A 27,285-nucleotide genomic window follows, 5' to 3' on the forward strand; every position below is an offset into this window, starting at 1 on the left:
TCCTAATTGCCAAAGTGAGCTGAGCGGCCTCCATGCTTGCCTTGGTATGGCGTCCGCACAGAAAAAAGGCGCAGAACGATTGTCTGCTGTTGCTCTGATGGAGGGAGGGGTGACTGACGACATGGCTTACAGGGTTGGCTTCAGGGAGCTAAAATCAACAAAGGGGGTGGCTTTACATCAAGGAGTATTTCAGGCAGGACTTCACGGACGGTTCCAATAAGAAATGGTGCACCTAAGTTATTGTTCTTATTGGAACAAAGAGGTTAGCCTGGCCTCTGATTGATACATGGCTAGATTTACCTCGCTGCACCTTCCCTGTGAGTGACTGCAGTGTGACCTAGAGGAATGAGTCCCCTAGACGGGGGAGGAGGCAAATGAGTACAAAACAAATCTGGTCTATTTCTTGTTTTGATCCACTCCATCTATCTTTTACATCTTTGGCTGGCAGCAGACAGTGCAGAAGGACTGCATGCCATCCACATCTCTTGCGTGCCCGGCAGAAGATGATGCAATAGGACTGCTAGCAATCCGTATCGCCTGCCCACTCACCATAAGACAGTTCAGTAGGACTGACTGCAGAACTAAAGAGAATGACCTGGTCAAGTCACTCCAAATTTAGTCCCTGCGCCCATGTCTGCCCAGGCGCTCCCAGCCGACGTGGCCAGGAGCACCTCGGACATGACGATGACGGCTACCAGTCGTACTGCACCGTCTGCTGCCAGAAGGCAATGGGTTGCTGCTACTGTGTAGCAATGCCGTACTGCATCTGCCAGCACCCAGGAGACATACGGTGATGGTTACCTGAGCGGGCTCCACGCTTGCCGTGGTATGGCGTCTGCACAGGTAACTCAGGAAAAAAGGCGCGAAACAATTGTCTGCCCTTGCTTTCAGGGAGGGAGGGAGGGAGGGAACGGGGGTCTGACGATATGTACCCAGAACCACCCGCGACACTGTTTTAGCCACATCAGGCATTGGGATCTCAACCCAGAATTCCAATGGGCAGTGGAGACTGCGGGAACTGTGGGATAGCTACCCACAGTGCAACACTCCGGCTGTCGACTCTAGCCTCGGTACTGTGGAAGCACTCCGCCGAGTTAATGCACTTAGAGCATTTTCTGTGGGGAGACACACACTCGAATATATAAAACCGATTTCTAAAAAACCGACTTCTATAAATTCGACCTTATTCCGCAGTGTAGACATACCCTTAGAGCATGGTGCTGCATCTATGCTACTGTAGTGTAGATGCTTCCTACATCCATGGAAGGGGTTTTTGTGTTGCTGTGTAGTTGATCCATCTCCCCGAGAGGTAGTAGCTAGCTTGATGAAAGAATTCTTCTACCACTCTAGCTGCATCTACACAGGGGCCTAGGTTGGCCCAGCTGCATCACAAAGGGTGAAAACTTCTTCACAGTCCGGCGTGATGCAGCTCGATTGATCTAATTTTTAAGTGTAGATCTGGCCTTCTACAAAATATCTCGAACAGCTCTGAAACTTGCAGGGGGGGGGAAAAACACTCACCTAGGTTACAAAGGGAGAATCTCTTGCTGCCCTAAACAAACACCTGCCACCAACTGCTGCAGAGTGTTCATGGGCGGTTCAACAGCTGCAGGGTTCTGCCCCAGAAGTGGCTGCATCTGTGATGCAAGAAGTGGTCCCTGTGTGAACAGGTGGGAAAGTCTTTCGGAGCTCGCGTGTACAGACTGGGATTTCCAAGGAGCCCACAGGAGTTTGGCCCCTAACTCCCTTGGGAACCGTAGAAGGGATAAGGTGCCCATCTGGGTCCCCTGCTCCGCGCTGTGGGTTCAGGGGAGCAGAGGGAAGGGCCAGACCAAGCACCCAGCTCACCAGCCACCTGTCTGGCTTCATGTAGCCTCCCCCTCCCTAAATGTCTCCTCGGCGACTTTTCTGCAGCCAGTTGACCTGGGTGCGTTGTCTGAGGCTGGCCCCAGCAGAGGGAAGCCCCGGAGGAGGAGAGTGTGTGTGGGGAGGGGGAATGACCAGTGGGGGTCAGGGACTCCCCCCGCAAGTGCACGCTCCGACCGCCATGTGATTCCTCTCTCCTCCCTTCCAAGCCCCGCTGGGTCTCTCCCTCCCCTGCAGCGGCGGCGCCCCCACCCCCGGGGAAGGAGGATAAAACCCGGCGCTGGAGCCGCGGAGCGTTCACACGCGCCGCCGCTTGCCCAGGGGCCGGTCCGCGGGCCCCGCGTCTGAGCGCCGTCTCCTCGCCGGCGGCTGCCTGCGCGCCGCGGCCGCCCCTGCTGCGGAGCCGGGCAGCGGGAAGGGGCCGGGAGCCTTGTTAAGTTCCGCGGAGCTCCGATCACAAGGCGGCGGCGGCGAGGGAATCGTGGGGGTCGCCTGCTGCAGTCCAAAGGTAAGACCCGCTTTTCGTTCTCGTAATAGCTGGGGGGGGGGTTGGCTGTGTGTGCGTGCAGGGGATGGGGAAAGGGCCGTTGTGCAAACGCCCATGCACACGCAGATTTCACTGCCTGGAGGCAGAGGGGTGTTTGAAATGCACACACCAGCCCAGGCAGAAAATCCAAAGCACGGGGTCCCTCTGCCTCATGGTATTCGGAGATCAGCACATGGGGTTTTAAGGGAGAGCATCCTGGTCTACCCTGGGAAGAAAATACTGCCCACAACCCCTATGCTCATCTGCACAGGGGTCTTTGGAGGGACCTCGCCCTCTTGATCTCAGCAGTGCGGAGAATGGCACTTTATCGCGAATGGAGAGGGAACTTTGAGTCCGTCCTTGAGGTTCAGTTATTTTGGGGCTCGGTGTTTGAAATATTTCCCTTGGCTTGATGATCCCGGGCAGCGTCTCTTTGCTCTGTGGTGTGAGCAGAGTCCAGGCTGAAAGCGGATTCTGCTCCGCCTGTACAATGGGCTTTTTCTTTTCCTCCTCCTCCTCCTCTTTCTGAGAAAGCGCAAACTCTTAGCGGACCGATGGCAAGCATGAGCACTGGGGGAAGCCTCACTAAAGCCACTTCCCTTTCTCTGCCCTTTGCCCGGTGCCCACAGAGCAGCTGAGCCAGGACAAGTGTGTGTGGCAGGGGGAGTGAACAGCTGGGGAGAGAGGGGGATAGAGATGCAGATTGTGATGGGATGGAAAACTGGGGCAAATGAAGGAAGTTGAGGCACAATCTGCAGTATCTACTACTCCCATATGCAGAGGTGTAATGGCAGGCCACCTTTTTGCCTCTCCTCCCCATGTGATCTAAGACTTCATCTGAACTGCAGCTAACTGTGAAAACCAAATCCACCTGAGAATGAATCACTGTGTTATAACTTTTGCCCCCCTCTATTCCAGCCCTGCCAGTTTGGTGGGTGGGAAGGTGTTCGCATGTCACACAGCATCCGGGACAGAGCGATGGGGGAGGAAGGGTGTTAAGAAGCAGTATAAATATAACACTGTGGGCAAGACAACAGCAACAGCACCTTGCAACAACAGGCAGCTTCAGTGTGATGGTAACAAATGCAGCGTTATAGAACACAGGCGGCTGGAACAATCGAGAGTGTACAGGGTCCCTCCTTCGAGATCAGGTTTCTTCTGTGGCTTTGATAGACATTAACGACTCATGCTGATGAGAGGCTAATTGCCCTGTTCGCCACTTGTTGGCCAACCATTGTCTAGTAACTACCAAATGCATTGCCATTTCTTCTCATTGTCAGACATGAGCTCATATTTAAAACACCCAGCTACAAAATACTGCATCAAATAGGGCCAGGCTGCAACAAAGGTCAGATGAATGAGGGGCAATCACAATGGTATGTGATTTATGTTACTTAATTTGATGTGTAGCGGGGTGGTTACCTGCTCCTGCCCTGTGGGGCTTAAAAGCCAGCCCTTGGAGAGAGCCAGGGCTGAGGGCAAGAAAAACTAGGCTGATTGGGGAAATGGCCTCAGCTGGGTCTATAAAGGGGCTGCTAGGCTGAAGCTTAGCCAGAGTCTCTCTCTGTGTTCAGAGAGGGAAGGGCCTGACTGCAGGGACCTGAGGGAATACCTAGTTTGGAGCAGGGCTGAGGGGGAAAGGCCAGGGGAGAAGGGGAGCTCCGGCCTGGAAACCCCCAGGCTGTGAGGCCTAGATTAGGGCCTATTAGGTACTGGGTTGCAAGGGGGCAGTCCACGGGTAGACAGAGGCAGCAGGTGCAAACCCCCTCGCCTGTGATGAGTGACTGATACACTGTAGTCTGCCCTGGGGAGTGGGGCTAAACAATGACTGGCAGTAGCCAAGACTGAGGCGAGGTGGGAGTAGTGGGTGGGGGTTCCCCGGGGAGGGGAGACCCTCAGGGATTGTTGGGATTTACTGCCAGTGGGAGGAGGCACCAGGTCCTGGGAGGGACTGGGGCCGGCGGTAAGGCAGATCACCAGACGACAGAGGGCGCTCCAGAGGCAGATGAGCTAATTCCCAAGGACAGCCAGCGGGAGGCGCCGCTGGGTGAGTCCAGCTCTATTACAGGTGTAAAAGCCAGAAAGCTTAAAGACATTCATCTAAGATAATTTCTTGGGCTGTCCAGGAGATGCAGTGTTGGTCTGCATATCAAAGCTGATCTTAGGCGAGCCTAGGGCCTCCTATACCTGCCCATGAGAGTCAAACACTTACATGATCTAATTGTTTCTTTCCTACTAGTTTTGGTGAAAAAATGATCTCGAGAATTAATTCATTTTGAGGGAATTCTCTGTGATGCTGAGAGAAAGGGGTGTGATGATTAGATAAAGGCTATGGAAGTCTTATCTCATTAGCTGATACTTTTCAGCAGGCCTAAAGTATAAAGACAGGAGGTGTAGCTTGTCCTAACTGGTCTATGCACATTGTTTGTATTCGTATAACTGTGTGATTTTTTTTTTTACTTATACCCTCATGTGGACAATGTGTATAAAAATGCTTTACATGGGTATAATTTATTCCCCTTCTGATATGAGGAATAATCACCCGTATCCGCACTTTTGTACTGATATAATTGCATCTGCACTATGGGGTTGTACCACTTTAGCTATGCCATTATAGTTAAAGTGGTACGACGTGTGTGTGTGTGTGGACAAGGCCATGTTTGAGAAGTCCTGTGCCAGCAGGGCTGTGTAGACTTTAACACATGCTAAACTGATTAAGTTAAAGGTTAAGCTCTCCCCCACTTTTAATCTCAACCAGTTTAACATGAGTAACAAGCAGTGTGGGGTCTTATCTACACTGAATTGTCAAATATGTCAGAATGTGCTAATGTATTCTAACATCCCTTTTAACCTAGTCTAGACAGGGCCAGAATACTGAAGTGCCTCCCAAGCCTCAGAGTTGTCCTTTTTAATTCTTAACAAAATGAGATGCTGGGCTCTAGTTAATGAAGAGGTGATTTGTGATGAAATAAGAGAGAGCGGCCTCCGAAGCTGTACATGTTGTTTTTATGTTTTGTTTTTTCCATCCAGCTGTAATTACTACTTTTTGGTAGGTTTCAGAGTAACAGCCGTGTTAGTCTGTATTCGCAAAAAGAAAAGGAGGACTTGTGGCACCTTAGAGACTAACCAATTTATTTGAGCATAAGCTTTCGTGAGCTACAGCTCACTTGATGCATCCGATGAGTGAGCTGTAGCTCACGAAAGCTCATGCTCAGATAAATTGGTTAGTCTCTAAGGTGCCACAAGTCCTCCTTTTCTTTTTACTTCTTCTCTTTTTTCCCTTTAGTTTTAACGCTATCAAAAAGAAGTTCCAGTACCTGGATTGTGCTGTCTTTTATCACACTAAACACTTACAGTCTTCAGTGAAAATTTGGCTGTAGGATTGATCCCAAAAGAGATCGTTTGTGATTTAGACTGGTTAGGAGGTTTAACTCCTGTAGCTGTAGAATTCCATTGATCCTGCAGGATGAATACCATTGAATAACACTGAGTTTCTGTTTAAAAAGAACTGTGCTCCTTCCTGCAGGACAAGTGAAGTGTTAAATCCCTGGGACTATACAACTCTTCCCTCACTTGTTCAATTTGTGTTGGTGGCTCAGTTATTGGAATGTGCCGGTTAATAAACTCCCCCACTAAATTTTAAATCTGTGAATGAGTTTATTAGCTCTCTGCTTTTGTTTTTTCTCATCCTTTCTCTGTAAGTAAGGACATTTATTTGCACTTTCATTTTCTATATCCCAGTCTTATTGGCTTCAACTTGTTAAGCTTGTAAAGTCATTAAAAGAAAATAGGAGTTGGTCAAGTGATTGGTCAACTCTGTTAACAAAACAATTTGCCATTTATACTGAGTTTCCTTGACTAAGAGCTTTTGCGCCAGATTCTCAACTTAGGTAAATTGTTGAGCTCCCCTTCTGTCAACGGAGCCTCAACAATCTACGCCAGCTGGGGATTTGGCCCCTTGACTTTAGAATCTCAGTTCTATCACTCCACCAAAGTCAGCCCATGCTTCCCAAGTCTGTATGGGAAGGGTATGTGTGTATTGGGTTGTTTTCCTGAGGCTTTGCCCACTGGGGAGAAAAATAAAACTTTCAGATTCATTGAATCGCTGTAGAACCAGCAACGCTAACCCTCAAAGCTTGTACCTTCCACCAACAGAAGTTGGTCCAAAAAAAGAGAGTAACTCCTCTATCTTGTCTCAGAGCTAACACTGAGTCACAGCAATAATGAAGTCTTGATATGAAAAAGTGAGGTGCCGTGGGATATAAAACCCTATGGTACCCAGGAAAGTGAGAGGTTCTAGACAACATGCAGCGGGAGAAGATCATGTGAATCCAAGTGACACCTGACCTGCTTGTTAAATGAAGTATAAACAAAAATATTTGGCCATGTGTTGCCGTATGAACAAGTGAACTGAGACATGGAATCTGTCTTCTCTTCTGTAAACAGTGGTTATTTAAATTCGCTGGAAGTATTGTGAGCTATAAAAGCTGGTATTTTAGCCAACATGTCAGTTAGCCAGAGGGGGATTTTGCATTCAGAGGACTGCTGACTAGTTCAACATTTTGAAAACTCTCAACCCCTTAAGGTTGACATTTTTAGCATCTTTTGCCATCACGTTTTTCAGACCCAGCGGAGACCCCCTTTTTCTAACCTAAGTACAATTGAACCATTCTCCAGTGAGCAGCAACGGGGAACTTGTTTGCTTTGTATGTAGCTCTTGTCTGGTTTGCCACAATGCTGCCCTCACTAATGCTAACCATTCATTCCCCCCAGCACCGTGCCTTCCTGAGAGGTGGTTAGCAGTTCTTTCCATCAAAAAGCACAGTGAGGAAACTAAGTACCCCCAATTTTGGCAGGTGTGTTAAAAGCCATTTTTTTAAAGTCGCTATATGTCTTTGTAAGGGGTAACCGTGGGAGCGAATTATCTGACACTCCGAAGAAAGCCCTGCTGAAGGAATATTAACATATTCGCCCTCTTCTGATGAAGTGCCCTTTGTTTCCATGTTTTCCTTTTGAATTCACAAAGAACATATATTGGTTTAATTTTAACAACTAATGTGCTGTTGTTTTTTGGGTGGGGCTGCTTCCTGCTGTTGCATCGTGACTTATGTTGAAATCAAGTCCACTACAATCACTTTCTTCATCAACTGTGCTCTAACTAGGTGAGGAGAATAATGGAATAGTTTCCAGGCCCATAACCTACACAGCAGGCAGAGGGTACAGACTGTAGTTGAGGAAGAGGATGAGAAAGTTGCTTTTTACTAATGACTGCTCTTACTTTCATCTTTGGGGCAGGAACTGTCTTTTTTGTTCTGTTTGTGCAGTGCCTAGCACAATGTGGTCCTGATACATGACAGGGACTCCTAGGAACAACAATAATACAAATAATAAGTAATAACAATAATCCACTGCCAATTCCACCAAGGAGCTGATATGGTAGTGAAGGATCTGCTGGTCAGAAGGGAGCCTTGGTTGCATTCCCTTCCCTCCAGCCACACTCCTTATACTGATAGTGGGGCATGGGATAGGAGCCACTGCACTGGGGGCGGGTCTGCACTGGAAAGTGACATCGAGGTATCTACATCTCTCAGGGGTGTGAAAAATCCATGCTCCTGAGAGACCCAGCTAAGCCAACCTTGAACCCCCAGTGTAGACTGCTGTGGCCTCTCGGGGAGGTGGATTAGCTACAGTGATGGGAGAACCTGGCCCTTTGCTGGAGTGAGTGTCTATACTGAAGTGCTACAGTGCTGCATCCTTTTAAATGTAGACACGGCTGGGTTGGCACCACGGCTGGTCATAGCCAGTTAGAGCTCCTTTAGCAGTGTAAATGCCCTCTGGAAGAAATCCCACCCATCTTTCTCATGCACATCTCTCCATTGACTTGAGTGAGAATATTTGCATGAGCAAGGCTTGGCTCTGGGGGCTTTCTGGGATTGTTAAACATGCAGAATAAGAATGAGCAGGTTCCTGAAGAGCCTTTCCCTTTATCTGCCAGCGCCTGATACACAGCTGTTCTGCTTGATGGCCAGGAATCAGACAACTTTTTATATGTTTATTTCTCCAATTCCTTGTAGCTTTACTGTAGCTGTTGAATATATTCATTGAGCTGAATGAATCCCCATCTGGCACAGTCCATACCAGGAAACTTGCAGCTTCAGCTTCAACTTTGGAATGTAAGATAAAGAAGGGAAATAACTTATTGACCTACCGTAGAATTTGCAATGTATCAACAGACTACTATCTACACACCTATATAGTAATACTTTTTGCCACAGAATTGACTGAAATAGAATAAATACTAAGAATCTTTTCATAACCCACACAAATAAGACATAGGTTTAGGGTGACCAGATGTTCCAATATTATTATGTTGCAATCTTAGTTTTCCCCTGCACACCTGCTAGTTAGGAAAGAGCGGGAGATGACATCCATAGTAAAAGCGAATGGTGCAATATTAAACATTCTTCTCCAAATGGCCTTCAGCTCAGTGTGAAAAGCATCTTCTTTAATGAGTGCTTTGCCGCAGTTACAGAGATGGCACAAGTACTTTTGCCAAATTGTGTCCTTGTTGTACTGGGTTGGCCTGAAGTTTTACATAGTGGATTCACCAGAAACTAGGTAGGCATTGATTTCCTGAGGGTTTAGCATTGTGACTCAGCTGATGGAATAATATGTTGCTGTAGAGGAGAGAAGTGTGACCTCGGATCAGGATTCTCACATCTTTGGCAAGCAGGGGGAAGGGAGGTGAGCATGCTGTGTATGCCAGTTGGCTAGCAGTGAACCATGTTGCAATCCACCTGCATGGCATGGAAGTGCTTGTACAGAGGGTCCTGCTGTCTAGTAGCTGTAGCGCTGGGATCTGGGAGGAGCATTCAGAACGAAAAGCACAAGATGGGAAAGTATCCTTCCGTCAAGGATTTGCACTTAGCAGGCCAGAGGAGGAGGTGGGAAATTCATCAGCACAAGTGGGATTTAACTGGCCAGAGGAAGGAAAATGGAGAGTAGGGGTAGGAGCAGGATTTCTCAGTGTGATGCCCGAAGAAGGCATGTTCATACCAGGCGCTGCAGGAAAGGAGCAAGAAAACGTCAGGCTTGCCAAATGTTCTCATCACTCTTTTTGCCGAAGCGTCTGCCAGGCGTGTGAATGAGGTCAGCCCTTGTGAGCCAACCGTCCGGCCGAAGGATGGGAACAGATTTGTCTTCGCTTCTCGCTGGGCTGGAATGATTTGTTTGTGCTAGCTCAGCCCCACAGTTTCTGATCAGCTTGGGTCCCCTCCTCTCTCCACAGCCATTTGCCTGAAGATCAATGACCCCGAACGGGCAGGTTCTTCTGAAATCTTGACGTTCAGGTTGTACCCAAAATGCGCTCGGTGTTTTCCAAGCACAGAGAGCAAAGGTCTGGGTGGTGACCGGCACACGCCATGCTAGAGCTAGCTGTCCAGGGTTTGCTTTTTTTAAAAAATGGGTTTATTTTTGTTATGCAAACTTAACGTTAGGGTTTCTTTGGTTTTTGTTTGCTTTGGGGTGGCACTTGTTGGGACTGACACGAGGGAGGGTGATGGTGGGAAGGGGTGTGGGAAAAGAGAGGGGGATAGAAGACACAGTGTAGAAGGGGAGTGAGGCTGGGAAGCTGAAGGGGGCACAGATAGGGGGCAGGGCGAAGAGGGACCAACCAGTGGCAATCGAGCAAATAAGGAAAAGATGCTCTATGTTCAAGTTTCAGAGCTGAATGAAAGATGCTGTCAGGAGGCTGCAGAGGCTCTTCTGCTGCTCCTCATCTGGAGGGAGGGATACTGGGGCTTGGTGTCCTGGTTGGGTCCCTCTGCAGCCAATGCAGGGAGCTGGAAGGCCTTAACTCACACCCTGCACCCTCCTCTATAACCAGTGCTGGCTGTTGCCTGCAAACTCCTCTTGGATGCTGCTGCTGTTCTCCAGGTGGAAGATTCAAGGGAGGGTGGGGGGCATGGCTTGTTATCCTGTGCAGGTCCCTTTGGGTCTGGAGGGAAGGGTAGACAAAGGCCCTGTCCCTCTATTGCAGATGGTGCTGTGTATTCTGGGGGATGTGAAAATTTCCAAAGTCCACTCCCTGTTTTAATCATTCATTATTTGCATCAGGGTCGCAGGTAAAGACTTGCACCAAGATTGAGGCTCCATTGTGCTAGGCACGGTATAGAAGGTCCCTGCTGCAAAGAGCTTACTGTATAAATAGGTAAAACAGAGAAAGAATGGGGGAGGAGCACAAAGAGGGGAAGTGGGTGTGGGAGGTTAAGTTTTAGGGTATAGAATTGTAGATGTGTTGGGAATGGCAACAGACTCCTCTGCATTTCTGCAAGGATTTTCCTATTGTCTCCTGAGACATTAGCAGTTCAGCCCAGGAGATTGTAATGACTCTTGCTGAAGTCATAGGAAGCACAGAGTTTGAATACATCAAAAGAGCCGTGGTACATTTGTCTGTCTATGCTTCAAAATCGCACTCAGACTGGATAACCGATGATGACAATTAGGATGCGTTCCAGGGAAAGTTAATTGGGGACATGAAGCAAAACGAGAGGGAGGAATCCTCACCAAATGATGAGTCTAGACCCCTGTCATAATCAGGATAATGTTAAGGCTGGGTTTTTAGGGCTATATTCTATTGCAATCTGAGCGGCCCCATACCCAACTGCTTTAGAAAAGCCGTAAGGAAACAAAGGTTGTTCTTGGCTAGTTGATTTTAGTGTAGATGGCTAATGCCCATGAGTTGCTAAGCTGCTTGTCTGAAGTGTGTATACCGAAGTCAGTCTCTGGTTTATTTAGGATACCGTTTCCATGCTCAGTGGGTTTGTGGCAAGGCTGGTTTCTAAGTGGCGAAAGGGGATGTAATTTGCTGTTGGGCTGACTACTAACAGCAGCATCTGCAGGGTGCTGCTCCGTGGTAGCAATTGTCTTTAATAAGGCAGGCTGGCTAGGTCTCTGAGTCCCTCTGCACACACAAGCTCCACAATGCATTGTCTGCAGCGATCACTGCTCAGAGATGGATGGAGATGGTTCTCTGGGGATTTCTTTTCAGGCTCATCTTGCTTGCTTTCACTTGTCACATGGAAAGGGAGGCCCACTTTGCAAAATGTAATCCACATCAATGTTCCCAAGCAGGAGCTCCCCATAGTGTGGGGAGAACTCTGTCTATTAATCATAAGCTGTCCTGTTTTAAAACCCCTGCTACACAGGCGTCTTTACTTGTGTGTGCTGCCTGGAATGTAAGAACTCGAGAGAGGAGTGAGGTGGAATTTCTAATTTGGCTCTTGGGGTTGTTCCCACCACCCCCACTTCTGCTTAATTTAACTCCAGCTGTCATGTCACTGTAGCTCTGTCTGTAGCTCCCTAGCTGCATCAAGCACTCAAAGAAAAGGGCAGAAAGGGGAAATGTTGGTCAAGAGCCTAATCCTCTACTTACCTACCAATGCATTTGCTACAAATCAGAATAATCCTGGAGCATGGAGAGTCCTTTTCTCTGTGCCTTCTGTAATTAATATCCTTTAACAAGGAGTTATTCTTAGCTTATGTGGGTAAAACTTTGTAGCACAGAGAAATTTCGTGGCTTAATGTCTAATTCATGGTTCATGCAGGGATAAGATGGTTGGCACTGTACGAGCATGTGTGATTTTGTTTTCACTTCTAGTTCAAACTAAAACTTCGTTAAAACTATCTTATATGTCTGGATACAGAAAAGATGTCCAGGTTTTTAATCTGTCACTATGCATTTTACTACCCTGCTGGAAAAGTTATGAAAGGAGGAGATTTCATCTTTCTCTTTAAATACAAGAAATGCCTTAAATTTGTCAGTAAATTTGTGAGACTGAGGATGGATTTCGATCTCCACTGGCATGAATGATGATTTGCACATCTTAAACCTCCAGATGACACTAGTAAAGTAATAATGCCTGGCAAGCATTTGTCTTAAATGCATCCTCTGAGATGGGTGCTATATAGACACAGAGTGAGACACAGTCCCTGCCCCAAAGTGCTTACAGTGTAAATAGACAAGTCAAAGGGTAGGAGGGGACAGGCACAGAAAGGTGAAGTGACTTAGCAAAGGTTACACAGCAAGTCAGTGGCAGAGCTGGGAATAGAGCCCTGGTCTCCTGGTGCCTAGTCCAGTGTGCTATCCACTAGGGCAATCTGCTTCCATTTATGTTGATTTAGTCTCATGAGATTTTTATTGCCTTCATCTTTCTGGGATGTTGGTATCTCTTTTCTTGTATTAACAGTATTATTTCTCTAGGAAAACAACTCAAAATGATGGGAATTTTGCCATTGAATTCAGTGGAAACAGGTCAAGCCCTGATATGTTACACACCCTTCAGAGTTAAATCCTTCTCCCATGGAAGTCTGTTCCAAAACTCGCATTGCCTTAAATGAAAACAGAAGATGGCCTTTGGTGTATGCTTGTGCTATTGATTCTCATTTGCAGTCAGTCCTAGTCAATTCTTGCTATTCTTGCTTATCCTTTGCCATTTTTTTACTGTTAGTTTTTTCCGCCTTAAAATATAATTGTTAGTGTCCCCCTTTGCAGAAATCAAGACAATTTTAACTGTTATTCCTTTGATCTGGCAAAACAAGGTTTACAACTTTGTCAGAGACAGGATACTTGAAACTAACAGCTTGCCTCGTTGTCTTTCAGGCGTGTGCTTAGATAGTCTTATCTAGACCCACCCTGTGGTCTTCTTGTTTGCTTTCCCCCCACCCCATCCCCATTAAGTTAGGTCAGCACAGTCCTACAGACAATTCTAATAACCCACCATAGTTATACATTAACTTTACCTCACTGATCAGGACACATCATAAAATTATTGCCATCAATAGCCATAGATTAATATATAGCAATTCCACATTATCACAAAGGCCGTATCTTCTGTTTTCATTTAAGGCAATGCGAGTTTTGGAACGGACTTCCATGGGAGAAGGATTTAACTCTGAAGGGTGTGTAACATATCAGGGCTTGACCTGTTTCTACTGAATTCATATTATAAGGAGAGTAGTCACTTTAGATAAGCTATTACCAGCAGGAGAGTGGGTTTGTGTGTGGGTGGGGGGGGGTGAGAAAACCTGGATTTGTGCTGGAAATGGCCCAACTTGATTATCATACACATTGTAAGGAGAGTGATCACTTTAGATAAGCTATTACTAGCAGGAGAGTGGAGTGGGAGGAGGTATTTTTTCATGCTTTGTGTGTATATAAAAAGATCTTCTACACTTTCACAGTATGCATCCGATGAAGTGAGCTGTAGCTCACGAAAGCTTATGCTCAAATAAATTGGTTAGTCTCTAAGGTGCCACAAGTACTCCTTTTCTTTTTATAAGTACCATAGGCACCATAATTGACTTTATCTGGTGCATAAGGAAACAGGGGATCTCTCACTTAGCCAGGGCTCAAACCATTCTGTGCTCTGTAGGTCAGCAACATCTTAAATTGCACCTGAAAGCAAATAAAAAGTCAGTCCAGTTATGGTAATTTCATTCACTCTGAGGTTAAATCAGAACTGGCCTTGATGTGAAGGTGGCGTGTCCAGTTACCAGTCTTCTAAACCATCCGCTCCTTCCCACCTTTCACTGAACTACTGTACATTCAGCTAGAGTGTACTGCTTTCAGTGTCTCTGTATTAAAATTCTTTAAAGCCTCCATTTGAGGCAGACACATGCAAGTGTGGGTTAACACAAAATGCTGAAGGCAAAATAGGATTGCTAGTTTGTTTGGATTACTAGACTGTGAGCATTTAGAATAAAAAGGGGAAAGAGCTGCCAGTATGATATAGTACCATGAACAGAGGTCAGTGGACATGTACCATAATCAATAACTCAGAGCAATGAGAATTCTGCAGCCTAGAGTGAAATTCACAATTGATTCTTCTCCGTTCAGGTTTATCTGCAGACTTCTACGGTGATGAATATTCCTCCTTTGTAAATCTTGCATCCAGAGCTGAGAGTATTAGTGTCTGGATTTTTTTAATGGTGCCGTTACTCGGGAATTTACAAAGTAGTACACAGGTATATGAATATTGTATACAGGCTTTTGTATGCCTGGGCGCTGACTGCATGGCGTGAAAGGGCTACCAAAAGAAAGGTGACATCTGTTGTTAATAATTAAGAGTTTATGTAACTAAACTTTGCGTTAATAGGAAGTATTTCAGAGATCAGGGAGAACTTTAGATCCCGCTTTTCTTTTGAAGAATCAATTTGTTCAAATCTTTTCTATGAAACCACTAGGTCAGAGTCTCACTGTAACATGGACAGACAGCCTCCGCCTCCCTTTCAGTTTCTCTGTTTTTCTCAGCCCTTTATGTTTCTCATTTTAATCATTTTGACATAGACAACTGAGACTATGAAGCCTCATATGGTCTGGGACCTCCTTACCCAAGAGGCTACTTTTCCCAACAGCTGCACTTCTGCTGGCTGCTCCTGCAAATTTGAACTCTTGCGAGCCAGACACAAAGGCATTTCTTGTGGAGGGTCCTAGGCTGTGAAACTTGCCACCATGGTTGATCCACTGGACCCTGAGTTTTGCTGACCTTCAAAATGTGGTGGTTCTGCTTGCTGAGAGTAGGCAGGGTATGTGAAATATGAGCTTTCCAGGGTTATGTTTTGATCTAGCAACTAATGTGTAAATGAGGTCTTGAATACATATGCACATGATCTAAAATGGCGTCTATGCAAGCTATTGTCCTGTCACACACACACATTATTTAGAAATTGCTAGGACCATTGGAAGCCAGTCCTAGCCACTGTATGGTGTGTTGTGAATGAGGTTGGGCCTTGTAGTCACTGCACTGCAGAAGCTGAAGAGGTAAAACAGCCTTCTGGTTAGGGTGCTGGACTAGGAATCGGAAAACCTGGGTTCAGTGCCTTCCTCTGCCAGAGACGCCCTGTGTGACCTTGGGAATGTTGCTTTGGTTCTGCACCTACAAGTTGTCAAAGTGAAGGCACAGCAGTTTGTCAATCAAAGCGGGAGGTTCACCCACCAGAATGGAGTTTGTAGACTGATGCAGACATATACAGTCTTGTCACATGGCTGGTTCAGAGTGATGGGCCAGCATGGCTTTTCCACCAGTCAGCACTGCTTGAAGCACTGGAGAGAAGCAGGGGGAGATTTTCAAAGGTACAAAGGGCAGTAAAGTGCTTGCTGGGCCCCTAACTCCCATCTGTGCCTTTGAAAATCTCCCTGATAACAGGTAAGAAATTGGCTCCCTGCTTAAGAGTCTATTTTATTTGCTGGGACAGGACCAAAGAACTGAAAAGCCATCTTGGTAGGACACGCTGAGCCAGATCTTTAAAAGCACTCGGGGTTCTGGGTGTCACAATGAGAGTTTCTGGGTGCTGCGTACCTTTGAAAACCCGGCTCTTATTTGGGTGTCTAACTGGAGCTGAGATCTCTTGAAAACCCAGCCCAACAGAGACTAGAACTGTCTGGGTAGCTGCATGCAAGGTCTCCAGGAGGATGAGGCTCCTGGACTGTTCTGCTGCCTACAAGATTGAAACCTCCCTTCTCTTAGTGGGGAGTGGGCTCAGAGTATCTTCATGTAGGTCAGTTGACCTTTGTGCTTTCCACTTGGCTGTAAGCTAAGATCTGGAGTAAGACGTGATACAAGGCAATCCATGGCTGTGCCTGCTCCCTTGTAGCACCATCCTGTCTGGGTCTGCATTGAGAAGGTGAGGATTTGCCTGACCATGAATCTGTCTGGCATTGTGCTGTGTCCAGTGGTATCCTTGCTAATTGTCTTAAAGCAGTGGGACAAACTGAGACAGTGCTTCCATCGAGTTTGGAGGCCCAGTCCTAATTACTCAGACTCTCTGCAACTTTGCAAAGTTAAGTTTGGAAAGATCCGTTCTCCCTTGACCTGTTTATCCTTGACCTCTTGTACGGGCTACATTGTGTCCTGAGGAGGAGACCATAGAATCATAGAATATTAGGGTTGGAAGGGACCTCAGGAGGTCATCTAGTCCAACCCCCTGCTCAAAGCAGGACCAATCCCCAACTAAATCATCCCAGCCAGGGCTTTCTCAAGCCTGACCTTAAAAATATCTAAGGAAGGAGATTCCACCACCTCCCTAGGTAACACATTCCAGTGTTTCACCACCCTCCTAGTGAAAAAGTTTTTCCTAATATCCAACCTAAATCTCCCCCACTGCGACTTGAGACCATTACTCCTTGTTCTGTCATCTGCTACCACTGAGAACAGTCTAGAGCCATCCTCTTTGGAACCCCCTTTCAGGTAGTTGAAAGCAGCTATCAAATCCCCCCTCATTCTTCTCTTCTGTAGACTAAACATCCCCAGTTCCCTCAGCCTCTCCTGATAACTCATGTGTTCCAGTCCCCTAATTATTTTTGTTGCCCTCCACTGGACTCTTTCCAATTTTTCCACATCCTTCTTGTAGTGTGGGGCCCAAAACTGGACACAGTACTCCAGATGAGGCCTCACCAATGTCGAATAGAGGGGAATGATCACGTCCCTCGATCTGCTGGCAATGACCCTACCTATACATTTCGCTTCTTGAAGCGCTTTATTTTTAGTCCAGTGAAAAAGCTTTGCTACAGCTTAGCGGGGAGTTGGTCTTTCAAGTCAGTTGCTTCCTTACCCATCCTTGCTCTCTTTCTGAACTTGCTGGCTGCTACCTACTTCCTTACCGTTCTTCGTGCATTTGAAAGCTCACTCAGTGGGTTTCACCTTCCTCTTTTCACTGTGTTCTATTCGTTCCTCTTTATTTTCTCCTTAATCTCTGCTGTTGCTTTAGTTCCTCTCCTAAATCTAACGCGCTGTGTGTGCGTGTTCATACATTTACCTTATAGCCTCGATTCTGTTCTGCTTGCCCTGCCTTGCCCTTGCACTATGCTTTTGAAATTACACAGCCAGGCCACCACATTTGTCCTGCTGCATCCCAGTGTGTGTCCATAAATGAAACATTTTCTCTTGTCAGCGGAGATCACTTTCTCAGTGCTTCACTTTGCCGCAAACAGCAGTAAATTGGAGACTGCGTTCTAGCAAGAGGCTTCAGCACTAATAGCTGCCAACTTCGCTTGATTTCACTTTCAACCGAGACCTGGGGTTGAAAGGAGGGTCATTTGCCATAGGCACTTGAGGGCTTTAAAGCTTGGATCTATTGCCATGGTCCGTGTTGATCAGCCAGCTGAAATACAGATTGTAACTGGGTTGTGAAAAATAAATCCTAGACAATGGTGGTTGCTCTTGCTCTGGTCTCTCCCCTGCTGCCATGGAGAACTGGGTTCAGAGATCAGGTCCAGAATATTTTATATCTGAGATCTTGGAGAAATGGGTGAGAATTTCAAGTCAGTCACTCGTGAGCTTGGATGAATGGCATTTGTAATGACACCAGTGTTAGTTTCAAAGGTTTCTGAAGGGGTCTGTCATGGAGAGGTACATGAACAATTATCATTCAAATGTTATATGTATAAACCAGGAGGGAAAGCATTCGGACTGCAGATTACATTCCAGACTTTCTGTATTCTTCCCTGGACTGGTACCAAAAGAGTGTAGTGAGACTGAAGAAGCAGGGACAGTTCTAAGGACTGGGATCTCGCAAATCACCAGCGTTAAAAATTAATTCTTCACGTGATTTCATTGGAAAGCCGACCATCTCCTTTTTTCAGTGGCACAATGGATTCATTTAGAGTGAGATTTTCAAAGGCAGAAAGGACAACTGCCCAATTCCTACTGACAGTCAAACCTTTCTCCCATTTGTACCTTTGAAGAATCTCCCTCTTCCAAGCCCCTGCTGATTCACAAGGCATAACAGCAATATTAGTATTGTATTACTGTAGCACCTCAGAGCCCATTGTACTAGGAGCTGTACCTAAGACAGAACAAAAAAACCAACCTGTCCCTGACCCAAAGAGCTTAAACAGAAAGATGGGCACATGGTGGGGGAAGGGGCAGAGCGAACAATGTGAAGGTGGCAAATGTCCTGTTACTGCCTCAATCTATCTATCTTTTTTTTCTTTAGTGTGTTTGGGAGGAGCCGGGCTAAAGGGAAGGGAGGGTAAGAGGGGTGATGCTGAGGTGATGAGCCTGTGGGTGAGGTAGAAGGGGAGGGTTGGGGCAAACAGCTGATCAGCACAGGGCAGAGAGTCCAGTCAGAACTGCAGAAAGTTCTCCGAGGGGGCAAAGGGCTCCTGCAGCTTCTGCCCCTGAGGGCTGGAGTGTCTGGGTGGCTTCTCTAGTGCTCCCAGAGTGTGTGTGTGTTTGGGGGGGGACTCCCTTGCTCAGTCCTGGGTCCAGGGAGGCGCTGGGGAGACAGATGGCTCTGGTTGAGGTCCATTCTCTCCCTCACAGTGTCTTACACAAGTCCTCAGAGATCAGCTGTTAAAACCACATGAGAATTGAAGTGAGGGAGATGAAAGATTAGCAGCAATCAGAATGGCATGCTTTTGAAGTCTGACCTCTCAAGTCAGTGCTAGAAATGCACCAGTAAACCAGTATGAATTCTGCCAGACCAGTATATTTTCCCAAGCACTGGTCCTGGACAAGGGATTAGAAAGAACAATTTTGTAATTCCCTGCACTATGTTAAAAACTCACTTCTGATTAGCCTCCAGGGACTTTAAGGTGCTCATCGCTTCTCGGGACACGTCGATATGGCGAGTTAGCGCGCGGCCAGCTGGGTGTAAATCCACACGGCTGTCGCATGCTGTGCACGAACGGTCCTTGTGGACCGTGCTGCTGTACGCTGAAAGTTCCCTCGTGTGCTGTGCGCGCTGCCGTTTCAAATGGCAATAGGGCGGAGCGCAGAGGTAGGCTCTACATGGACAATTAGTGTGCGGCATGCTACAGCAATGCAGATTTACACCCCAGCTTGCCAGGTGCTAACTCACTGTATTGTCAGGCCCTTTGTTGACAGTCCTGTTGATGATACATGAACCAGGAATAGAATCCAGCTCCCATCGTTGTTTTGGCTGAGAAGTATTAACAGGAGTGTAAAACAGTAAACTCTTTTCCTTTAGACGCTGTAGTCAGAAAATATGACTCAATGTGGACCCAGGGAGTAGAACTGTCGAACAGGAAGGTGCCATATTTGCACAGTCACTTTTCTGATTACAACGGTTCCTTAGGGGACGGGGAAATATTCTCAAAGGGGCAAAATCTTTTTTTCTTTCCCTCCGTTATTAAATGATTTTGGCTCTCAAGCCACAGAAGAGCTTGGTCAGCAGGAACAGGGTAGAGGTGATTAAATGAAAGGGTTATAGATGTCTTTGGAGCAAGAATCTCCTCTTTTCCCCAAAACCACCCATCCCTACTTGGCTTTGGCCCACTAATACATCAGATAAAGTGAGGAATGTTCCTCACTTTCCTGCGCGCACACACAACATGTATCTCGCTGCTGATGTTCTCTGTAGAGGTATAGTCGACGTCAAGGCTGTCATTTCCTATGCTGCTCTACAGTGTGGGCATCTGGCAAGTAATGGGCACACAATTTCAGGCTTGATAGCTCCCGATGTTTGAATGAAAGAAGCAATCTCTATTTTGTATCTTTATGGTGTTGCTGACAGAATGTAAAAGCCCGTAGTCACCAGTGGCAAATATTGAAAATCAGAATTTCCCAGGAGCTGAAAAAACCATTTAAAAAACCTCTTCATCAAAGCCACAGGCAAGGTTAATACCCTGTTGTGGCAGGGTCTTGGCTGGGCCACATTCTTCAAGTGACAGCACTGTTTGTAGCTTACGTCAGAGCCTTATGTGCGCAGTCTATCTAATGTCAGTGTAGAAAGAGCCAGCGCCTTAATACTGCTTTGTGGCTGGTATCCTCCTCTGATCCTGGAGGAGTAAAATAGTTATGACTGTGGTAGGCATTTCTGAGAATCCAAGGATATTTCTTCCCAAGATTCAGTTAACTCCTTTGCCTTTAGTTTTAGTGTATAGGAATAGGGTACTGTCCTTTTAAATAGTTTGAGCCGCTTCAAATGTATTTCCTTTTGAAGCATAGTGGTGTGTAAAGAACACTTGCACTCAGGAAAACTGCTTTCATCTTTTATTTTGAAATTCTGTGTATGATCTAGAGCAGTGTTTCTCAAGCTTTCTGATGTGGGGGACCGGCAGTTTTTTTTTTTTCCCCAGTGTGCACACAGACCGGCAGCTGATGGCTCGTGGACCGGCACCGGTCCATGGACCACCACGTTGAGTAGCACTGGTCTAATGGAAAGACAAGTGCAGAATGTTGTAGGTGAGGTTAATTGCCTGTGTGTGTTTGATTGTTCTCAAAGGGAAAGTCCATTGTACTCTGCCTGAAGAAGCTTAACTTGTTGGCTGTTCTGCCCATACAAGGACTGTATCATTATTCAGGGGTAGGAAGTACTTATCGTCACCTGCTTCTCAGGCAGTAATCATCACGAGTCTGTGATAGCACTCTTCCTTTGCAGGTTCTCAAAGTGCTTTGCAAACTATGAAGACTTACAGGTCCCCCTGTGAGTTACTGTTGGTAAGTATTAATTTATCCATCTTAAAGAGCCAGGGCACGAACAGAACTGCGGGGTCCTCCTGACTCCCATGCCCCCACATTCCTCTGCTCATGCCACTAAACCCCATTCTCAGAGCAGGAAAAGGAACCCAGGACTCCTGATTCCCAGGCTTCCTGCTTTAACCGCTTGGTCCTTCCTTTATTTCAACAAGGAAGTTTAATAATAATAATAATTAAAAAAAACCCTTAAAATCCTACTTCAAGTGTACTTATTCCAAACTGAGTGTGTTCACACACTGACTTGCCCCAAAATAACAAAAGGTGTGAAATGAAAAACAATTCAGTTACTTCAGTGCAAGCTAATGCTCAGAACAGCCCTAAGAGGCATGAGACCAAGCTATCCCATATTTTTGATTAGTTATCCACTCAGTATTTTGGAAATGCTTCCAACAATTGATATGAAATTGTCTCTTCTGTTTATTTAGGAGTTTTCTGCCTTCCTTGTCACCTTGCAATGTACACTCTAATTAAATACTGTGTTCTGTTTGGATTCAATCAGCTACCATTTTATTGTTTGAAGCTTTACATAGCTTGAACAGTGCATGTGCAATTTTAAAAGTAGGACAAGGAAGATGTTGCCTTCTGCTCCTGTGTTAAATTTGGTTGGTTTGTTTGTCCAGAGGGAATTTTTGTTTGTTTCTCTTGTTTTCTGTAGTGCTCAGTAAGAACCAAACACACTTGGGAAAGGCTCATATTGTGTCTCTGTAAAAGCAGTAAACAGATCTAGCTACCTGATTCCCACCACCAAGCTACAATCTCTTTAGCAAAACCATCATTGCTTCTCATTTCTCTAACCTGTCATTTGCTGCAGCTTTTCTTCTGTTTTAGTTGTGCTTTTGCCCTGTGGCACAGAGCCCTTAGTGCTTTATCAGGGAGCAGTGAACTTTTGAGAACATAAGAATGACCATACTAGGTCAGACCTGTGGTCCATCTAGCCCAGCATTCTGTCTTCCGACAGTGGCCCATGCCCGGGGCTTCAGAGGGAATATTTGTTGAATGATCCATGCCCTGTTGTCCAGTCCCAACATCTGGCAGTCAGAGGCTTAGGGGCACCCAGAGCATTGGATTGCACCCCTGACCATCTTGGCTAATAGTCATTGATGGACCTATCCTCCATTATCTAATTCTTTTTTGAACCTAGTTATACTTTTGGCCTTCACAACATCCTCTGGCAATCACTTTCACAGGTTGACTGTGTGTTGTGTGAAGAAGTACTTGCTTTGGTTTGTTTTAAACCTGCTGCCTATTAATTTCATTGGGTGACCCCCCTGTTTCTTGTGTTATGCGAAGGGGTAAATAACACTTCCTTATTCACTTTCTCCACCCCATTCATGATTTTGTAGACCTCTATCATATCCCGTCTTAGTCGTCTCTTTTCCAAGATGAACAGTCCCAATCTTTTTAATCTCTCCACATATGGAAGTTGTTCCATACCCCTAATCATTTTTGTTGCCCTTCTCTGTACCTTTTCCAGTTCTAATATATCTTTTCTGAGAGGGGGCTACCAGAACTGCATGCTTTACTGAAGGTGTGGGCATACTGTGGATTTATATAGTGGCATTATGATATTTTCTGTCTTCTTATTGATCCCTTTCCTAATGGTTCCTAACATTCTGATAGCTTTTTTTGACTCCTACTTAACATGAGTGGATGTTTTCCGAGAATTATCTACGACTCCAAGATCTCTTTCTTGAGTGGTAACCGCTAATTTAGACCCTATCATTTTGTATGTATAGTTGGGATTATGTTTTTCAATGTGCATTACTTTGCATTTATTAACATATGAATTTCATTTGCCGTTTTGTTGCCCAGTCAGCCAGTTTTGTGAGATCCCTTTGTAATGCTTCACAGTCTGCTTTGAACTTGACTGTCTTGGAGAATTTTGTATCATCTGCAAACTTTGCCACCTCACTATTTACCCCCTTTTCCAGATCATTTACGACTATGTTGAACAGCACTGGTCCCAGTACAGGTCCTTGGGGGGCACGCACTACCTCTCCACTGTGAAAACTGACCATGTATTCCTACCCCTTGTTTCCTGCCTTTTAACCAGTGATTGATCCATGGGAAGACCTTTCCTCTTATCCCATGACTGCTTACTTTGCTTAAAAGCCTTTGGTAAAACTTTAATAAATAAAATGATGAGCTTTGGTAAAATCTTGTCAATTTGTAATGTCATCTGGAAGGCCAACTGAGAGCGACTGAATTCTGCAAATTAGCGAGTAAGTGAACAAACACAATAAAAAGGTAAATAAAGTGCGGCTAATGCATTGCACAATATACTTCATTCATTTATCTAGCGAATGTCATTTAGTGTGTGGTCCACAGTGCATTTAGTAAAATAATGAACTGTTGTTAATATGAGAATTCAATCTAGCCCCCGATGGCAAATCGTTTCTCACAGGAGTGGAGAGACAAAAATTCACACAGAAGAATGGCTCAGTGTGTATGTTGCTAAGTGCAGATTATAGTGGTTCTCAAGGGTGCAGGGGTTTGTAATGTGTTTGGGATCTTCGTGGATGAAAGGCTCTAGATAAATGTAAGGTATTATTTAGGCCTTGATCTGTGAAGACTTACACCTGAGCTTCACTTTACACATTGTGCGTAGTCCCATTGACTACTATGGTATTAATTCCAACTCCTAAATATGAGCATGTGTGTAAAGCTCTGCAGGATTTGGACTTTAGATTGCAAGATCTCTGGGACAGGGAATGCGTCTTACTGTGTATCTGTAGCTTAAAAACACTTACCTACCCTCACCGGAGAGTTGGGAGGATAAAGATTGTGAGGTCCTCAGCCACAGAAGTACCTAAGATAGATAATTAGATGGGGCCCCAATTTTGGTTTTAGCATGTAGGCAACTCAGTAGCACCACTGACAAATAATAGCAACCCCTTAGTGTGTGTGCGTGTGCGTCCCTAGGGCTGGATGTGTACATCCCAGAGGCAGTGTGCTCAGCAAGTCCATGAACATTGCGGGGGTAAAACTGTGTGACAGTCAGGTAGTATTTGGTTCAAATGCTCTGTCTGTCTGGGGAGTTTGTGATTTTTTTTTTTAATGGTTTATTTCAGCTTGACCTAAATAAGCACAAAAGGCGAGGGCAAAGCTTCTAGTCACTTACAGACCCTAAAGAAAGCGACGCTGGAAACTGATTGGCTGAGCTACAGCCCCTGCTAATCACGCCATCTTTTCTCCCCTCCAGCTATTCCTTATTGCCGTCTGGAACCCTGATGCTTTTTGGAATGAGCGCGTGCGGCAGGAAGGCTCTGACTCTGCTCAGCAGTGTGTTTGCGGTATGTGGTTTGGGGCTCTTAGGAATTGCTGTTAGCACCGACTACTGGCTTTACCTGGAGGAAGGAATCATCCTGCCCCACAATCAGACCACCGAAATCAAAATGTCGCTGCACTCTGGTCTCTGGAGGGTCTGCTTTTTGGCAGGTACGGTGCTTTGTACAAAGAACTGTTTACTCTTGTGATTTTCACATCGTCGTCAATGAGGAAGCTTTGCCTAGTAAAGCAGTGGGCCGGGAGCCAGGGATTTGAGTTGCCTTTTCCTGTCTTTGCTGCAGATGTTCTGCACAAACCTTGGGCAAGCCACTTAACCGCTTCTTTGCCTCTGTTTCTCCAGTTGCACAGGGGGTTTTAGGTGGTATAATTCCTTACGCATCAATTGTAACTTTACAATCTGCCTTGAATGAATGGTGGGCAGAGCTGTGCCACTCAGGAGCGCAGCAGGGAAGGAATTACTCGGAGTCACAGTTCTCTCCCTGTTCTCCCCATACTCCAGTGGGAAGTAACCAGCTACTGAATGTGGAATGGAGGGGCTAAATCAAGGGTCCATTGTTCCTTGCTCCTGCCCACCCACTTTCTGGCCACCTGTATAGGGGAGAGTAGCAGCCCCATGGAGGTTGCTTCCCTCTCCCTCCAGTGTAGTGACCTGTGATGCAAGTAGTCTGCATAGGGAAGCTGAGAGTTCTTCCTTGCATGGTGGTATGAGGTCACAGTCCTGCTCTTTTTGTTTATACAGTAAAATGGTTTGCTATGCGGAGGTGTCAGGCGCTTTAGAAAGGCGAAGAATAATTATCACCAGTGTAATTCCCCCTCCCCCCGCAGTTCTTGAGGAGGGTTGCAAAGCTAACATAACCCAAATAATTTTCCTAAGGGGACCAAGCCAGTGGCAGAGCTAGGGGTCATCCAGATGTCCCAATTCACATTTCTGTGCTTTTTACCCACCAGACCAACCATTTTGATTGATCGTGTGTTTTGTATCAAATGTTAAACCTTTTTTGCCTCATCAGAAGGCATCCTAAGCCAAGCCCTCTCTAGCTAACTTGCATGGTCTGTCAAAATCCCCCCACATTGCCAATTAGCTTTCAGAGCTTTCTCCTATTCAGGAACAGCTGTTTACGTGCAGATTGTTTGAAAATGCACTGTCGTACTCCAGCCACCTGCCCAGTTTGTTTTCACCCAGTAATGTTATCATGTACTTCCCATACCTTGAGCTTTGTTGTTTTTCCATTTCCACTGCCCTCCAATAAATGTTTCGAATGACCAGCACAATGCGAATTTTAGTATTTGTAGATCTAACATGTCTGATACATGAAACCAGCTCACAGTACTCCCTTAGATATTACTCTTTTGCCAGCGACATTTTAAAAAGCCAGTTCGTCAACGATATGGTAGCTAGCAGGCATCCTTCTTCAGCACCACACACTAACAGTTATGACTCAAAGAGCACCAAAAAAGCAAGTTTATTTTGCATGCACTGAAATTCATTTAAAAAAACAACCCCTTCTAGTAAAGAAAACATTTTAATTAAATGACAAGCATGAAGCAGATTCTTCTCCACGCAGGTGAGGAGCGTGGCCGGTGTTTTACTATAGAATACGTCATGCCCATGAACGTCCAGCTGACGTCTGAATCGACAATCAATGTTCTAAGTAGGTAGTTTATTCACTTTTTTGTTGTATCATTCATTCTTTACAGCCTGTTAAAGTAACAATGGGTTACTAGGAATTACTTCAGAACTTGGGGAGGCTTCTGATTCCCTGTTCGTGTTGTATTGTAACTTAACGTACAGCTGGGTGCTTATGTACAACTACGCTTTTACTTGGTGAAATGCTAGACATGTTGAGAAGTGTCTGATTATGTCTCCCCCTTATGCTGGGACACTCACAGTGGCTACAAGCCAGGCTCTGCATCCTGTTGCTGGAGTGGTCAAGGCCGGTGGCTTTTTTTGGGAATAGATGAGTTTACATTCTCTCCCCACCTGGTGACGAGAGCTGGTACAAATACAGCACATACAGACTGGGGCATTGCACGCTGATTTAGATCCCCTTTGGGGTGGGATGAGTTAAGGATGGAATGTCACAGCTCTCCCTGTAAAGTCCTATGTTTTGTTTTTGCCACTTCCAAGTGTGAACCTTAACCATGCTTGGTACATTTTTGCGATAATAAATCCAAGTGTTTCGTGAAAAGACTTGTGATGCCACCACAAAAGATATTGATGTGCATTTGTAATGCTTCAGTTGGAAACTACTCTGAATACAAACATTAACAGATGTATTCTCAGCCAGGCATAATTGCACCTTCAGTCAACTGCTTACCAAAGAAAGTTGGGTGTGTTGGTTTGGGGGTGGGTGCCAGCATGCACATGAGACTCAGAGAGAACAGGAAAGGAAAAAGAGTGATCTACAGAATGCAACAATTTGGAGACGTAAAGGAACTGGCCTGGTCAATCTAGCCCAGGTCTGGTGTTATACAGGAGGGCCTAACCCTGTTCTCATTTTTCCTCCCCCTTTTACAACCAGAGATGATTCGTTCTGCTACTCCTTTCCCTTTGGTCAGCCTCTTTTTCATGTTCATCGGGTTTATACTGAGCAATATTGGACACATTCGGCCTCACAGAACCATCCTGGCCTTTGTATCGGGGATCTTCTTCATTCTGTCTGGTGAGTTTTATTGGAATGATCTTAACATTGCACTTGCTGTCTCATCTGCCTTTGTTTCCTCTGAAGGCCCTTGTACTTCTGTGGGTTTATATGGCTATTCTTTCCCTCCTCCCTCCCCCCCCGATCTGTAAGCTGCAGTAACGCTGTGTTAAATCCTTACTTTGGGCTATGTTGTGCCATAGTATTTTTAAGCAGAACTCCTCATTGCAATCAATGGTGAGGTGGCACATTATGGCTAGACCTGGTCAAAAAATTGTCATCAACCCCTCCCCCCCTTTTTTTAATGAAAAATGACTTTCCAACAAAATGGAAATTTTGTGAAAAATTACCTTTTCCATCAAAAATGCTTGGGCTTTCATCAAGCGCTTGATGTGAAAATTTTCATAGGGAAACAAAAATTCCCAACCAGCTTTAATTATGACCGCTTCACCTGATCTGTGGT

The 27,285-nt window shown here is 45.8% G+C and overlaps 1 protein-coding gene across 1 annotated transcript in view; it reads left to right on the top strand.

Moving 5' to 3' along the window:
- The first annotated feature begins 2,284 nt into the window (after window positions 1–2,284).
- CACNG5 (calcium voltage-gated channel auxiliary subunit gamma 5) overlaps window positions 2,285–27,285 on the top strand; it is a 28,925-nt gene continuing 3,924 nt past the window's right edge. The window contains exons 1-4 of the mRNA XM_073310500.1: window positions 2,285–2,374; window positions 24,095–24,330; window positions 25,746–25,832; window positions 26,703–26,843. Of these exons, the coding sequence (XP_073166601.1) occupies window positions 24,123–24,330; window positions 25,746–25,832; window positions 26,703–26,843 (436 nt within the window). The 5' untranslated portion in view covers window positions 2,285–2,374; window positions 24,095–24,122. The remainder of the gene's footprint in view (window positions 2,375–24,094; window positions 24,331–25,745; window positions 25,833–26,702; window positions 26,844–27,285) is intronic.

This window comes from Lepidochelys kempii, chromosome 14 (genome assembly GCF_965140265.1).
Source record: "Lepidochelys kempii isolate rLepKem1 chromosome 14, rLepKem1.hap2, whole genome shotgun sequence".
In the NCBI taxonomy this organism is placed as follows: Eukaryota; Metazoa; Chordata; order Testudines; family Cheloniidae; genus Lepidochelys; species Lepidochelys kempii.